Source organism: Leptodactylus fuscus, chromosome 1, assembly GCF_031893055.1.
Source record: "Leptodactylus fuscus isolate aLepFus1 chromosome 1, aLepFus1.hap2, whole genome shotgun sequence".
NCBI classification, from domain to species: domain Eukaryota; kingdom Metazoa; phylum Chordata; class Amphibia; order Anura; family Leptodactylidae; genus Leptodactylus; species Leptodactylus fuscus.
In genome coordinates, this window is record NC_134265.1 from 184,802,619 (window position 1) to 184,820,820 (window position 18,202).

General features: G+C 40.5%; 1 protein-coding gene across 4 annotated transcripts in view; it reads right to left on the reverse strand.

Annotated features, from left to right (window-relative positions):
* Positions 1–11,414: 11,414 nt before the first annotated feature.
* Positions 11,415–18,202, reverse strand: part of LOC142211984 (PALM2-AKAP2 fusion protein-like) — an 84,999-nt gene continuing 78,211 nt past the window's right edge. For 3 of the 4 annotated variants that reach the window (XM_075280422.1, XM_075280421.1, XM_075280423.1), the window contains exons 4-5: positions 17,630–17,668; positions 11,415–12,678 (exon numbers count right to left, since the gene is read on the reverse strand). In XM_075280422.1, the coding sequence (XP_075136523.1) occupies positions 12,586–12,678; positions 17,630–17,668 (132 nt within the window). In that variant the 3' untranslated portion in view covers positions 11,415–12,585. The remainder of the gene's footprint in view (positions 12,679–17,629; positions 17,669–18,202) is intronic. The other variant, XM_075280424.1, reaches the window with a different exon arrangement.

An 18,202-nucleotide genomic window follows, 5' to 3' on the forward strand; every position in this document is an offset into this window, starting at 1 on the left:
ACCAGTTTCTCCTGTTTCTGGCTTTACTTTGCATAGCTGGAAACAGGTAGAGCGGGACAGCCGATCACATGCAAAAGAGTTTTGAAGATTTTTATACACAGTCATGTTCATAATCAAATGTCCAGCACTAGAGCTTGGTGTAAGGGCTTTACACACAAAACTCACATGACCGGTTCCTTTTAGGATGGGCTCCCACGTGGTGTAAATGCTTCGGTTTGCCTGGGCCAGAAAAGCTGTGGAAAATAATGCAGCATTTTACAGTCGCTGGAATCTTTATGCTTGGCACTCAATTCACACAGAAACAAACATGATGGATAAAAGGTCACAAATCCCTAGTGAATCCCATCCCCAAAGTGCAGGAAAATACATACTGCGGACATGCTGTGATTTCCAAAAACATACCTCCAACCAACCTTCCCGATTTCCGCGAGACATTCACGATTTGGGTGACATGTCCCGCGGTCCCTGTTGGAGGGAGGTATGTCCCGATTTCAACTCAGATCTGCGTCCAGAGGACGCAGATCTGAGTTGAACACATATGCGGCTGAAGCAAGGAGCTGACACAGGTCAGCTCCTCGCTTCGCCGCTGCGCGCCTCTCTCGCTGACACATATGCGGCTGAAGCGAGGAGCTGACCTGTGTCAGCTCCTCGCTTCGCCGCTGCTGCCGGCTACTGGCTTGTAGACGCGATCATCACATTGCGTCTACAAGCCAGTAGCCGGCGGCAGCGGCGAAGCGAGGAGCTGACACAGGTCAGCTCCTCGCTTCAGCCGCATATGTGTCAGCGAGAGAGGCACGCAAGGGCGAAGCGAGGAGCTGACCTGTGTCAGCTCCTTGCTTCAGCCGCATATGTGTCAGCGAGAGAGGCACGCAGAGAACTGCGAGGGAGCGGAGGAGAAGGTAAGTGTAATGTGGAGGTGGAACGTGAAACTGGGGGCAGATGAAGGAGAGGACGGCATGACACTGGGGGCAGAGATGGAGAGGACGGCATGACACTGGGGGCAGATGAAGGAGGGGACGGCATGACACTGGGGGCAGAGATCGAGAGGACGGCATGACACTGGGGGCAGAGATGGAGAAGACGGCATAACACTGGGGGCAGAGATGTGGGGACATGAATCTGGGGGCAGAGATGGAGAGGACATGAATCTGGGGGCAGAGATGGAGAGGACATGAATCTGGGGGCAGAGATGGAGAGGACATGAATCTGGGGGCAGAGATGGGGGACATGAATCTGGGGGCAGAGATGGGGGACATGAATCTGGGGGCAGAGATGGAGGGGACATGAATCTGGGGGCAGAGATGAAGGGGACATGAATCTGGGGGCAGAGATGGAAGGGGGACATGAAACTGGGGGCAGATGAAGGGTGTATATGAAACTGGGGGAGAGATAGAGGGGGGACATACAATTTACGGGTGACTGTAGGAGGATTATACTGTGTGTGGGCACATGAAAAATTAACGAGTGGGCGGAGTCAACACAAAAGTGGGTGTGGCTAAATTTGCTACGCGCGCCGCACATTATGTCCTTCTTTCGGTTCTTCAAAAGTTGGGAGGTATGCCAAAAGCACTGTGGTTTTAGAAATCACAGCATGTCAATTACCACTTATGGAAATTCTGGAGATTTACCTATAGGTATAATGGAAGCAAAGAGACTGCAGAGGTAACCTCTGCGGACTTTCTGTGATAAGCACTGCGGGAAAAACCACGATGTGTTGCCAGTATGTGGACCTTTGCCTTAATCTGCTTACAAAGACTGTAGTTGCAGAAGGCAGGAGCAGGTTGCCAGTGACTCCCCAGGTCAAAAGGTTTTATTAACATCTACAGGCGGCAAACTTCTTTTCATTGCATCATATGTGTAAAGGTAGCCATGATGAGCTGATATTTATATTTTGGATTTTTACTAGTTGTTCCTATTTTTTTATCTTTTTTTTTTTTTCAAGTAACCTCAGAGACCTCGGGATTGCTCCATATTTTTTTTTTTTTTTTTACAATGTATTCACTTTGAGTTGAATAATGTCCATTGCTTATAGACATTGCAGCAAAGTCCATGTTGCCCACTGGGGGTTTCTGATATTCCCTTCCTTCTCAAACTGACTTTCGAGTAGATGATCGCTAGAGTTGAAAGTTAACAAGTACACAATTAAGAAACCTCAAAAAACTTGAAAACTATAGGTGTTCAAAGTACTTCCACATGGTTTATGACGTAAATGTTTCTAGATAACAATACCTCCATAATGCTGTACGACATAACGCATGGTAATATTTTTTCCACAGGTTCCATAGTAACATAATTTACCCAAAAATTTTAGGGGATTCCAATAGGAGCTGTAGCCATACAATCCAGACACATACTATGGCTAGCATCAAACATATTATGACACCATGCAAGAGTTATGTATTCATAGGAAAAGCCTTTCAGGGAAAGTAATGACAGAAGATGACACATTAATTATTGGGCTGCTGATATCTAAGTATACCACTTAGCTTAACCATCCCGTATCACCAGTGCTTAAATTGGGGAAAAAAAATTAGGGGAACATTTTTCAATATTTAATTTTCGTTTTTTGACTCATAGCCTTCCAAACCCGACATTTTTATTTTTATTTTTCCATTCACAGAGCCATATGCAAGTGTAATGTTTGTGAAACAAATTGTACTTCATAGTGGCACCATTTAATATTCCTTATGATGTACTGGCAAGATAGAAAAAAAATCAGAATAGGGTGAAATTGTAAAAAAAAAACCCTGCACTAGTGCAAGTTCGTTACGGACTTCATTTTTATGGCATTCACTTTGCAGCCAACATGCCATGTTGCAGCATCCCGGAGTGAGCTGCTATATGTTTTGTGTGTCACTTGTACCTCAAGGTTGTCTTGTTTGTCCTGTCTTCTGTGTTCTATGCGAAATGTGAAAAATATGCCATTTCTTGAATATTTGCACTTTCTGCTGCTTGAATAATGCATACTACCTCATGGCTAATCACAGACCACTGGGCGGGGTTGGAAGAGAGGGTATATAGTTCCCTGTTAGGAGTCACAGATTAGTCCAGTTCAGTGCAGTTCAGGTTCAGGCTAGTACAGAAGAGCTGTTGCAGCCCATCTATACAAGTGCCCTACCGTGCAGAGGCAGAGGGAGAACTCAGAGAGAAACCCAGCAGACACCAGTCCAGCAACTAGGAGGGAGTCTTCGTGTTCCAGGTTCGTTCCAGAGACAGTCCTTGAGATAGAGAGTTATTTGTTGCATCTCTGAGTATCCCAGTTTATCTGGAGATAGCCCTTGAGATAGAGAGAAAGTCTGATTCATCTCCAAGAGACATCTGCTTTTCCGTGCCAGTAGGAGCAACAGAGGTGTTTCCGACAGAAGTATTTCAGTCGAGCCTAGTTTTCAGCTACTTGAGTCTCTTTCAGGACGATGTAGGGAGTGGTACGAGTGGAGGAGTAGGCGAACTGTATTTGCTGCAGAGTCTGTGTCTATCCTGGTGAACACCTCCTAAGATCAAGGCTTTGGGAATTGCAAACTGTATCTGTACCCATCTGGAAGCTGCTGGGGAATCTGTTAAAAGCTATTCAATAAACAAGTTCTTTGGTTTACCCTGCAACACTGGACTCCTGAGTTGTTACCTGCACAAACACCAAGGGCCCTTCTGAACCCCACCTTAACGGCTCAGCTAGGAGAAGCTGTCTCTCCCAACAAGAAGTGCCCCAGGGGAAACAAGACACTATCTACACCATTCGGTAGTGCTACAGGACCCCTGGCTGTGCGCAGCCCTGGAGAGGGATTGGGGTGAGAGCGGAGCACTCCCGGCCTAGCAGGTGGCACAGCCAGTGTTATCCTCATCCTCTCTTCCCAGTCTCCTCTTCAGGGTTGTACTCTGCAATTTCACCTGTATTCTATGAGTTGGTATGCTTCTGGGGATACCAAAATTTCTATGTACGGGAATGCATAGGGTGTCTTTTTTGTCGGGCAAGAGGTACTTTTTAGTTATATCATTTTGGTAAATGTCTATTGCTTTATTACTTTTTATTTAAATTAGATTTTTTTTCCTCCTGTTATAGCATTCACACAGGAAACTTTTTTTTATAACTCCGTAGACCGGACTGCTGGAAACATTAAACTGTATGTGGCCACTGTTACAGGTATTTAACAATAAATTTGTATTATATACTGTAGAATCTGAAAGGAATGCGGCCCATCAAGTTCAAATTTTTTACATGTATGGCCCATTTGCCCAGCTGAGTTTGAGACCGTCGCTTTACAGTAGGTGGATCTGCATCATTCTCATTCATTCCATTAGTTGGTCTTTTTGACATTTCAGAAGATACATCCAGTAAAATAACACAACTCCAGTCTGAGTTTTAATGAGAAAATAATTATATACTTATAGGCTTCACAAACACAATAAACAAAAGCGGGATAACGTGTAGGTGGTTACATACATATATAAAGCCAAACACAGTATGAATGATTTGTCTGCCATTAAAACACAGCCACCATTTCATTTTATATCACACTGTAAAAATTATATATATATATATATATATATATATATATATAGAGCTCAACGGAAAAATGGCCTAAGTCCAAAAATCAATATTGTGAGAAAAACGAAATTTGTATTGGACTTAGGCCATTATTCCATTGAATGTAAATTCTTCTGCATTGAAATATATGGACTTAGGTCATTAAGCCTAGGTACCTTGTAAACCCAATGCATAGAACGAGGTACAAAGAAGCTTTCTAGGTAATAATTTGAAATATGACAAAATGTGGACTTAGGCCATTTTTCCGTTGAGCTCTTCATATATATATATATATATATATATATATATATATATCCGCAACAAAATTATTACAAGCTAAAACAAATCTTTGAAAATATGTGCCCATTTTTTTTTTTCCCTAAAATATAATGCTGTAAGCCAAAATGTGTAAGCCAAATCCAGAGAGTATTCGTTGTGTAACACTGATACCTGTTATATGTTCTATTTTTCTACATTTCAAATGAATTCAGTTTAAAAATAATAATATACGCACAGTGAAAATTAAAAATCGCAGAATAGGAAACATATTGGGGTGTTTTTTTGTTTTTTTTTTAAAGAGGACCTTTCACCAAAACTAACGGCACTAATATCTCCACCACTGGGCACATATCGGGAAAGCGAATCTGTCGGCTTTCTAGCGGTATATAAAACTGCAAATTCATGAGGACATGAAAGGCCCTCTTTAAGGCTAAGGCCCCACTTTTGCACACCAAAAAAGCGCTGTGGTAAAATCCACGGTGAAATATATTGTGGGTGTTCCCGCAGTGCTTTTGACAGAAATTTCGGAGTGGTTTCCTCTGCAGACTTTCTGTTTCAATCACATCCATAGAGAAACTGCCATCGTTTCCGTAGATATAATTGAGATGCTGCGAAAACCAGAACCACGACGCACCACCTATTTTACCGCAAATTGGGCATGGGATTTGTTACAATCCCATCCACACTACTGTGACTGTGAAACGTCGCAGTTATTTCCGCTGCATTTCCACCGCGAGTGAACTGAAGTGTTTATGCCACGTGTGGCCCTGACCTAAAAGATGTAATTAGTCCAGACTACTTTATAAATAATTCCAAAGGGAAAGGGAAAAAGGACAAGTAACCCCCACATTCATCAATGGAAGAAAAAAATGTGTATATATCATCCAACAAATCACAGGAAATTGATCTTGGTGATCCAAAGCATATATAGTCCAAAGACTTACTTATCCAGATGAAGGACGTAATCACAGAGCTTCATGGTACCTCCGGCCAGGGACCCGATACAAGATAAATCCAAAGGAAAAAAATGAAGTTCAGCGAGATCCTCTTTATCTTTAAAATATCCTTTTTATTGATATCATTAAAATGTTGACAAGACACACTGCATAGGTCAACAGTACATAGACAGCTCAAACCACATGGTTAAATGACAGACCAAGTTGACTGGCCGACGCGTTTCGAAACTATTGTTTCTTAGTCATGGCTAAGGCATGACTAAGAAACAATAGTTTCGAAATGCGTCGGCCAGTCAATTTGGTCTGTCATTTAACCATGTGGTTTGAGCTGTCTATGTACTGTTGACCTATGCAGTGTGTCTTGTCAACATTTTAATGATATCAATAAAAAGGATATTTTAAACACAAAGAGGACCTCGCTGAACTTCGTTTTTTTTCCTTTGGATTTATCAGACTACTTTATGGCTAAAACCCCAAAACGCAGCTAAAAAATGCAGTGGAAACACATTGCGTTTTTGCTGAGTTTTTTCTCTGCAGCTTTTTTTCACTTATTAAATCTATAGGGAGCATTTCTGTAGGTAAATTTGACATGCTGTGTTTTTTTAATTTAATGTAGATGTTGAGAGGTGGAAAATCCACGTGGAACTGGCAAAAACTACATGGAAAAACTGCTAGTGGTTTTTTCAAGGTTGATACACTGTGCTGGAGGAAAAAAAACATTTCCTAATTCCTGAAGCGGATTTTTTCCTCGCCAAAAAACTCTGTGTGAATGGACCCTTACTCTTTTCTGATATTAGGAGGCATCAATAGAAGATTACCATCGTATCTTGCCGTTTGTAATTGTAAAAGTATAGTGGCATAAGTTTCAAAGCAGAAAGAATATGTGCACCTTTTCAACACCATGTATAGATATATTTTACATAAAACATTGAGTAACTATGAAAATAAATGGTATTGTTTATCTATCTATATATCTATATAATATTGGGTATATTATATCGTAGATCTCCATTTACAATTCAGTAGGTTCCAGACCTGAAATCTGCCAGAATCCCTAGCTTGCTGTGGATATTTGTATTAGGCTGGGGCCCCACATTGCGAAAATGCAGTGGCAAAAAACGCTGCATTCTACAGAACCTGCAAAGTGGATTGAATGCTGGCTAATCCCATCCAGTCACTGCAGAAAAAAATCTGCAACATAAAATCACAGCATTTCAATTATACCTGTGGAAACGCTTGCGTTGTCCGTATAGGTATAATAGGGGAGAACATGACACCACTTAGGTTACTCCGGTGGACCAGGGATTGACTGCCATGGTCAAATGTCTGTATTGGACATATCATAAATGCTGGAGGTCAGGATACAGAGACCAATATGGTACTGGGATTGACGGTTGCTTCTTTGATTATTTTATAATATTCAAGGGGTTTTTGTATTTTAATTTACCTGGTTGGACATGCCCTTTATATTCTCTTTATGGACAAGGAGTACACGCGTACTACACTGCACACAGTCCAACATGTATAGCATATTAGGAACATTTGGTAGTAAGGTTTATAACTACCTAAAGATCAGAAACAGTGAGTATTGAATAAGCCAAGCTTTCATGGCGATTTGCGTAATATCTTTATATATAGTAATATATTCACTGTGGGCACTTTATTTATAAAGAAAAAATATATGCATACTGTAGCTGCATAGCAAACAGCTTTTAGACAAAAATATATAATAACTAGCATATTGCTTTAAGTGACAAGTATAACAAACAAGGCCTAAATATGTGGTTATATAACACAAGATAAATATGATCATTTCTAAATCTTTCAATGTGTGGCTTGTGCAAATACAAATACATTTGTTGGGTAACCCCAAATACTGAATTACATAAAAATATTTCAAAAGATAAAGGCAGACATTTTAAATATACACAATAGTCCTATCATATCACTAAATGCTTCAATGATGTCACCGATTCCTAAAGATTGGCAGCATATAAGAACACAGAACCATCTCTTCAAATGAGCTGACGCCACCTCCGCACTGTGCACACCACAGATGCTCTTGAGGAATTCATGGCACTTGCGTATTTCTCTCCAATTGACCGTTTGTAGGTAAATAAAACACATCCAAAGTCTAGTGATAACTAGCAAAAACCGTAGTGAAGCAGGATCCTGCGCAGCCGCTTATACTGTACCACTGAACCTAACATTATATCATACTGGTTTACTTTTATTCAGACCAATGACTCCCAATATACAAAGAAGCGTCCTCTGAATATTCAGCATTTGATATACTGTGAGGGAACAAGTTCTTCCTGTATGCTTGTATTTAATGTCTTTCTCGTACACAAAATCCTATAGGAATTTGGTTGAATAAGAGATGCTAAGAGCATAATTTTAGGATACTTACACAAAATGCAAGTCAGGGCTTAATTTACACCAGCCGCAGATATGTGACTGGTCTCCTTCCCATCCATTAACTATTAGATAGTGCTAAAATATGTGCAACCCTATCAGGTATATTCAATAGTCTATAGTGCCTAACAATACATTCATATATCTTGCACCATGTCACGATAAGGATTGTGTTATCCTATCAAATAAAGCGTTCCTTAAAGGGCCTGTCGGGGACTAGAAAGGTATTTTTTATTTCCAGAAACAGCGCCACTAGTATTATGTATAGTGTTGGTTTTGCAGCTCAGTCTCACTGGCTTGATAGGAATATGCTGTAATATCAGGCATAAACCATGGACAAAAGTGGACATTTTTCTAGGAAATTTTAGTTTTTTCCCAACTCTAGATAACCCTCTTACGTCCCTGAGCAGGATATCTTTACAAAAGTGATCTTTCCATTATATGTAATTCCCTAATATACTTCCATATAATAAATTACTCTTGGGACAAAGACTATAGGCAGTCTATAGCCTATACAGGTAATTTCATATCCACACAATGTCCTTGATCTTTCCTATGGCTAGTAAACGTTTTTAAGATAGCATATTAACTGTGTATTCTGTAAAATACAGTTTATTATATCCACCCCACTTTGCATTGTGAATATCACAATTGCTTCACACAATTACCTGTTAAATCACAGGAATATTTATAGCAACTCCATTGGAAACTGCACAAAAATCCATTAACCAGAAGTCAGACCACAGTGGTTTTCCCCCAAGGGTGTACATACCACAGGTGCAGACCATGCTTTGGGGACCTTGGAGAGATGAGGCCTAAACCTGATTGTTCCCTTACCCATTATAAAGGGGCCTAGAACATGTGCAGGATTCCTCTGTCCAGAGAAACTGCATTGTTCCTAAACAAGGAGTAAGAAAGGGTCATGGACAGTGGAGTTGGAAACCAAAGTCAGAACATATGTATCTGTCCCACGTGGCAATACCTACTACCAGAATGGGGGATCATTGTCATCTTTGCTTTGAGAGCAATATTTCGTTAATATTTCTTAGAATTCAGGAGGGATTTGTATGATTTGGATTTTGAATTTTCCATGTTCCAATGCACAGGTATTAGTTCCCACTGCTAAGAGTTCAATGGGTCATTTAATAGGAACCTTCATTGTTCACTTAATAAGGAAATCCAATTTTATAAAATTGATGGCCTACACTAAAAGGGAGTTTGTCACCAGAGCCCAGCATACCAACCTAGGTAAATTAGGGTCATCCAAATAAAATGCCCCCCTCCCCTTCCTCCTTGTGTCTTGTTGATTCCATTGCCAGGATAGTGCTGTTTAGGTCAATGTGAGCTCTATGGAGCAATGAGGGTGTAACTCTGAAGCAATGTGACATATCAGAGACTTCACACTCCAAAGTGCAATTAAGAATGTTTATTAATCACCAAATTGGTGTATACTTGATAATAAGATAAGATAATACTTTAATAGTCCCACATTGGGGAAATTTCAGAAATTTCAGATATCTAGAATATGCAGTAATGCATCAAGTTAATCCCTGAAAAAATTAATACAGGTATATATATTATATGTAGAGATTTGAAATGTTTTTCAGTCAACAGACCTTAAAGGGATCCTATCATTAGAATCCCTTTTTTTCTAACTAACACATAGGAATAATCTTAAGAAAGGCTATTCTTCTCCTACCTTTAGATGTCTTCTCTGCACCACCGTTCGGTAGATATTCCGTTTTCTGTCTTTATGCAAATGAGTTCTCTTGCAGCACTGTGGGCGGGCCCCAGCGCTCAGACAGCACTGGGGACATCCGCAATGCTGCGAGAGAACTCTCCAGCGAGGCCTCCATCTTCTTCAGGAACCGGTCTCTACGCATCGTCTCTACGGCCTGGCTTTCAATCTTCTATGCATACGCAATCGGCTCTGCCAGCGGGCAGAGTCGACTGCACCTGCGCAAAGCCATTTTTTTGTGACCGCTTACGTGAACGGGCAGAGCTGATTGTGCATGCGTAGAAGATTGAAAGCCAGGCCGGAAGACGACAAAGAGCTGTTTGAGCGCTGGGGCCCGCTCCCAGTCCTGCGAGAGAACTCATTTGCATAAAGAAGGAAAACGGAATATCTACTGAACGGTGGTGCGGAGAAGACATCTAAAGGTAGGAGAAGAATAGCCTTTCTTAAGGCTATTCCTATGTGTTACTTAGAAAAAAAAGGGATTCTAATGATAGGATCCCTTTGATGAGACTCTCATACACTCCTGGAGGATGATAAATAGAGTAATGGCAGATAGTAGGTCAGTTGCAGGTAGAAAGGCGACTAATTGCCATATGGGAAGCGCTTATATGTAATATATGCTGGGCTGGGGCCCTACTTCACGCCTATGTTACTATAGCGTTTATTGCTTACTGACAAAACAGCGATAACTCAGCAACCAAGGGTAAAACACAAGGGGATAACATTTGATTCAGGTGACCTTAACCTATCTATTTGCTGGGCTTGGCTAACATACTTAGTTCTAATAGAAAGACTCCCTCCAAGACTGGACCCCTGATCACAGCAAAAACAACTGCTCAAGTTTATGGGACACTGCTCTAATAACTCCCAATGGCCCAGCTCCAAGCATGTAAACAGTGATATTCTAGAATTGGTGGCATATATTAAAGGCAGGCCCTCAAATTTATAAAATTTGAGGACGTCATCTGCTGTCACACCTTCCTCTTCTTTCTTCTGTCACTCCTGTCCTGGCTCTTCCCTGCCTTGATCTTCTGTTCTTCCGGCGGGTTTGGTTCAAATCCCGCGCGTGCACAGTATGCTCGCGAACCGCTTCATTTTGGAAGAACAGAAGATCAAGGCGTGGAAGAGCCAGGACAGGAGTACATCGCTGGAAGAAGAAAGAAGAGGAAGGCATGACAGCAAGATGACGTCCGACAGAGCACGACCGCCCACCGTGCACGGTAAGTATCATTTGCATATTTGTTTTTAGGGTATTATTTTAAAGGGAGGGGGTTAAAACAACATTAGCTGTGCCTGAATAGCCTTTTTAAAGGCTATTCAGGCATATGTGGGACTCATACAGCATAATTTTGCTGATAGAGCCCCTTTAATAAAGAATACTAGTGTAGTGGGTAATATTACAAGTATTACTGGAACATGAAGAGTGATGGTAACCACCCCAAACATGGCTATATATCATCGCTATTTCAGATTGCACTGATTTCAGAAAAACTCACCCTCAAGCAGCAGTTTGTTTGGTTTTATTCATAGATACATGAAATAAATATATGATATGTGTTTGTAACCATATTGTAGTATTTCAGTGAAACACATTTATCACAAAATGAACCCTCAAGCTCTTCGACCCAAGTGGCCAAGTGTTTGAAAAAATGGTGAATAAAATGTGTTACTTAAATGAACAGTATTTTGCTGTGCTGTGTTGCAGGCCTTCGATGGCTCCGCGTGTAGAGCGAGGACTAGTACAACAATACTTTGCTGAGCAATTCAATTTTATGCGTCATATCCAAGGACAATGTACAGCTGTGCTCTCAAGTGTTAGGGAACACTCTCTAGTCTAATATCATATATAGTCATATGTCAGGGGCAGAATCACTGTGGGTTTTTACTTAAAGCTGCTGTACTTGTTAGAAGTAAAGAAAAAAAAACTAAAAGAAAGATTAACCCTTTCCTCCCTGAGAGCCACAAATGTGAACGTGTGCACAGTTTGTGATAATGTTGTGCTTTAAATAAGAATGCTTCGATGTTGCATTTTCAGGGTGACATTAAATGACCAAACAAAAGCTTTTATGGAATAATTTGGTTATGTAGAATTTCTGCAGAAAAATATATATATATATAAATTAGAGAACGCGATCTAGATAGATAGCATTTAATGTTGTTCATCCCATTTAGCCAAGTGACTTCCCATAAGCATGAACTGCAGAAAGCCACATATAAATAATACATTGTGACTGAGCAGAACATACTGTGAAATGTATACTTGTACCCTGTAGGTACATACATTTGCAGAGCAGACCCACAAAAGAGACAACCCTTCATTGGGGTAGTGGTGCTCCCAACATGCTGTGGTTAGAGGAAGGTATATGACTCCAAAAAGCAATTCAAAGCTATGTGCATGAAGAAAGCAATTGCATGGTTTGTTTGGCTTGGCTTGTTATCTTTGTGGAGCCCAAATGTGTGGGGTCAGCTTACTTTCCTAATGCCAGCGATCCAAATCCTTTTCCTGAGAGTCCAAACCTTACATTGCTGCCAGTGCGAATTAGTTCAAGCATTTGTTCAGTCTTTCTCATAAATGGTCTTTATTTGTATATGGGTTGCAGAGGCTGCTTATTTTTCAATAAATATATGGTTATAAGATTCATTTTTGGTTTCTACATCTTTCCATGAAAAAGTTTCTATTCATCCTCTTCACGGTTGGCATAAATCCCTGCTTCCCAGCGTAGCGCCAGTGCACTCTTCCTCCGATTTACTCTGACTGCCTCAAGGACCTGCAATGAGAGGAATCAGATAATTAATCCTAGTTAATATAGAGCGCACTACGGTCATTCACAATAGTCACAATGGTGTTTAGCCTTTTACTGTTCACTATCCAAATCAACATTTATGCATCAGTAAAAACTAAGCAAACTAAGGCTAGGTTCACATCTGCACTTGCATCCCATTCTGGCATTCTGGCCACCATTCCCCTCGAAAAATGCAGCAAGAAAAATCAAGACTTATTTTAGAGATCTAGGACCTGATTAATTTTAGAGGTCTGGAATATGGCCTAGTCTGGGCTCATATTAATGTTGGTGTTCCGGTTTGGTGTTAGATTTTTGTTGGCTGGTAAGGGGTCAGATAACTTGTAATGGTTTGCTCTGTATTCTAAAATAATAAGGGGTCTAGTCTGTATTTCCCACCAATAAATAATAAATCTTAAGTTAAATAGTTTAAAAGTCTATGAAAACAAGATTACATCCTTACTGTCGCTGTCCAGTTCAGACTTTTACTTGAGCGCAGACTTAGGTAAGCAGTGGAGTACCCTTTAATTAGGCAGAGTCTAAGGCTAAGGCCCCACGTAGCGTCATAGCAAAAAAGTGCTGCAGGAAAAACCACGGGAGCTACACATCGCAATTTTTCCCACAGCGCTTTTCACAGAAAGTCCGCAGAAGTTTCCTCTGCACATATTCTGCTTTAATTATACCTATGGGGAAACCACTGGCGTTTCCATAAGTATAACTGACATGCTGCGATTTCCAAAATCACTGCATATACAGTCCTATGAAAAAGTTTGGGCACCCCTATTAATCTTAATCATTTTTAGTTCTAAATATTTTGGTGTTTGCAACAGCCATTTCAGTTTGATATATCTAATAACTGATGGACACAGTAATATTTCAGGATTGAAATGAGGTTTATTGTACTAACAGAAAATGTGCAATATGCATTAAACCAAAATTTGACCGGTGCAAAAGTATGGGCACCTCAACAGAAAAGTGACATTAATATTTAGTAGATCCTCCTTTTGCAAAGATAACAGTCTCTAGTCACTTCCTGTAGCTTTTAATCAGTTCCTGGATCCTGGATGAAGGTATTTTGGACCATTCCTCTTTACAAAACAATTCAAGTTCAGTTAAGTTTGATGGTCGCCGAGCATGGACAGCCCGCTTCAAATCATCCCACAGATGTTCAATGATATTCAGGTCTGGGGACTGGGATGGCCATTCCAGAACATTGTAATTGTTCCTCTGCATGAATGCCTGAGGATTTGGAGCGGTGTTTTGGATCATTGTGTTGCTGAAATATCCATCCCCGAAGTAACTTCAACTTCGTCACTGATTCTTGAACGTTATTCTCAAGAATCTGCTGATACTGAGTGGAATCCATGCGACCCTCAACTTTAACAAGATTCCCGGTGCCGGCATTGACCACACAGCCCCAAAGCATGATGGAACCTCCACTAAATTTTACAGTGGGTAGCATGTGTTTTTCTTGGAATGCTGTTTTTTTTGGACTCCATGCATAACGCCTTTTTGTATGACCAAACAACTCAATCTTTGTTTCATCAGTCCACAGGACCTTCTTCCAAAATGAAGCTGGCTTGTCCAAATGTGCTTTTGCATACCTCAGGCGACTCTGTTTGTGGCGTGCTTGCAGAAACGGCTTCTTTCTTATCAGTCTCCCATACAGCTTCCCCTTGTGCAAAGTGCGCTGTATTGTTGACACCATCTGCAGCAAGATGATGCTGCAGCTCTTTGTAGGTGGTCTGTGGATTGTCCTTGACTGTTCTCACCATTCTTCTTCTCTGCCTTTCTGATATTTTTATTTGCTTGCCACTTCTGGGCTTAACAAGAACTGTCCCTGTGGTCTTCCATTTCCTTACTATGTTCCTCACAATGGAAACTGACAGGTTAAATCTCTGAGACAACTTTTTGTATCCTTCCCCTGAACAACTATGTTGAACAATCTTTGTTTTCAGATCATTTGAGAGCGGGCTGTCCATACTCGGCGACCATCGAACTGAACTTGAATTGTTTTGTAAAGAGGAATGGTCCAAAATCCCTTCATCCAGGATCCAGGAACTGATTAAAAGCTACAGGAAGCGACTAGAGGCTGTTATCTTTGCAAAAGGAGGATCTACTAAATATTAATGTCACTTTTCTGTTGAGGTGCCCATACTTTTGCACCGGTCATATTTTAGTTTAATGCATATTGCACATTTTATGTTAGTACAATAAACCTCATTTCAATCCTGAAATATTACTGTGTCTATCAGTTATTAGATATATCAAACTGTAATGGCTGTTGCAAACACCAAAATATTTAGAACTAAAAATGATTAAGATTAATAGGGGTGCCCAAACTTTTTCATAGGACTGTATTTTACCATACTGTGGGGATGGGATTCACTAGAATCCTATCCACTATATAATGACTGTAAAACGCTTTGGTGTTTTTCGCAGCATTTCTGCAACAGGTAAACCACAGCGTTTACACCATATGAGGCCCCAGCTTAAAAGTGCCAAATATTCTGCGTACCCATGTCTCATGACAGGGGTCACATTACAATGATATTTTCACATGGAGTATATGAAGATCTCTGATCCTGAATAGAGGAAGTGGAGGTCTTTCTGAAAGAAAGCAGCATCCCCAATAGACTTATATGGAGGAAGGCAACAATGAAAGATAGTGAGAACCGCATAAGCTTCTTCATTTTTTTGCTGCATTTTTCCACTTGTGACCTTAGCCCTTACAGGACTTGGGTGACTCATCAATGCTACCCATAATCTCCTTGTGTATCCCACACAGCTGCAGGGTGCGTTATCACTACCCTTATGGTGCATGAATATTCAGCCTACAGACGGAGTTATCTAGGATGCAAACATTTATAGACATTCTATAGTTTCTATTATTCAACAGATATTGACATGAAAATTAGAATTGCTAAAATATAATTCGCACCATTGCAGAACATTGAATTTGTATCTCCTCATGTGGTCACCATATGTGTACTGATAATAGTCAAACATGAACATATCGAATATGGGCCATACATATTACATAAAAGTTGATACCGCTAAGGATTGGCATATTTCTAAATGTGTAGAGGATTGCAATCCTTTGTACCTACAAGTAGTACGTTACTGTCAGTGCTTATCCTATACCCTCCTTTGAAAAAAGTATGAGATGCGCATGTTTATGGTAGATTTACTAGAAATAGCTGTTCAGATACTGAAATCCAAAAATAAAGGCAGCACTTCAATCTATAAAAAGAATTAACTTTTTATTAGTCCAGTAAAGGTACATTAAAGACTGAAACATTGCATTGGGCTAATAAGTCCATTTCTTTTTTTATATTGTTGTGCTGCTTTTCTTTTTTGGATTTTGCTATACAGTCATTCGCTCTGGACTGTGGGACCTTCCACCCGGTGTTCTGTTTTGTTTGTGCTGCTCCATTTGTGCAATTTATGTTCAAATATCGTCTGCTTAATGTATATTGCCAGCTTAGTGATATGTGAAAGAAGACATTTCATATGTGCATGTTATGTTGCCTATGACAATATATATTGACCTCAAGACCTCACAAATATTAGATGTGGCACACCAAAATGTCAGGTGGTAAATGCTCAGTATTGGACAGGATTTTTAGGAATGGCAGGTAGGTTGGTAGTGGGACCTGTCATGCCACCCCCCTCCTCCAGTCCACACTCTGGGGATGTTCTGGCAGCGACCCAGCTGCAGAGAGTCTGCTCATCAAGGAGGCTTAAGAAGCCAGCTCCAACAGCAGACTTTGGGCAGAGCTTGGATGGAGAGCCAAAGAGAGCTCATGTTTTTGAAGCTGTGTCCTGAATGACTCAACTGGCTTTTGATTTCTGTGATTCTAGGTGAGGTAACCTATTCTATGTTTAGTTAGAGCCTAGCCAGGCAGGTATTTATTTTTGTATTATTTCCTTTTGTTGTTGCACTACCTTTTTGTGTGAAAATAAAACTCTACCTTTGTTTCAGACTAAAGAACTGGACTTGTGTGTCTATGCCACCCCACCTAGCAACCCCAGACCCCTGACATATATATATATATATACCTACATTTTCAAAGTTTTTGGAGTAGGCTTCAAATATAAACCCTACTCAAAAATAATCCCTAGCTAGTTTAAACCCTTCCTCACATTTGCTATGCGATTACAGCTGATGCCAGGTCCTAAAAGGTGGCCATAGCTACTTTACCTGATACTCCGGAGTCCTGGAATTAATGTCCACGATCAGTGTCTACTATGATTGCGGGCATTGTTGAGCGTGAACCCCCCAAAGTATTTCAACTGTCCGGGTCCGATCCATGATCACCGACCTCCCCAACCCCAAAGCAGCATACCTGTACCTGTTAATGCCTGCGATCGATCAGTCTACTCTGATCGTGGGTATCATTGAATTTGTTGAATGTGACACCCCCCAAAGCACTAGAACTATATATATATATTTTATTTTTTTTTTATTTTTTTTTTTTGGGGGGGGGGGGGTGGCAGATTGATGAAGACTGACAGCAGAAGGTGTGCTTCATAAATCGGGTGCGCCCTCCACTGGCCTGTCTGGCTTCACTGTAATCTATGCTAACTTGTACATGGATCATTTACTCCTAAAAACTGGTGTAATTGATCATACATCTGATGGGGAGATTATGGTGCAAAAGTGAGAAAAGTTATAATTTTCAGCACAGAAAATGATTTGCACAAAAAATTGGCATCCAAGTAATACATATTATATATATATAATTAAATATATATACACATATACACATACGCACACACACGTATATAATTGTTTGATGAATATGAAATGTTTTACAGACCTAGGCCTACACATAGTATGATATAAACTACAGACAGAGCACACAAATAATGATAAGGGAACTATGCACTGAGGAATATGCATGCAACCATGGGAATAAAGTCAGGTCACAGGTACCTCAGTAGTGACTCTGTAAGACAGTAATTTACAGGTATACTGGTGAGAGAGAAGGAAAAGAAGAGAATTAGTACACAAGACACTGACAGACAAAAGATACAGAAAAAGCAGAATGTGGATGGGCTTTCAGATTTAAGACAATAGTTTTTTTAAAGACAGTTGTATAGTAACATGCCTCACATTTGGTAACATATTACCATTGTATTCCAAGAGCATGGAGTTTCACTGGATCCTTGTCAAATACTGAAGAGTCAAGATACTTCAAAGAGTAAAACTACTCATAGTTTTTCCACCAGTGATATAACTAGAGGATAAAGGGCCCTGGTGCAAAAGTTCAGCTTGGGCCCCCACAGCAATTTTCTCCCCTTCTGTGGTACAACCTCCCCTTCCACCAGAATCTGTCCTTGACTATAATCTGACCGGTTTAATCACTTTTTCTGTGGTGAGGGTGATCTACTTGTCCCCAGGCTTATGGATCCAGTGGTAGATGAGACCACTGTGAACCATTTAAGTTATGCCAGGGCTTATGGGCCCCCTAAGGCTCCTGACCCTGGGTGCAATTACACTCTCTGC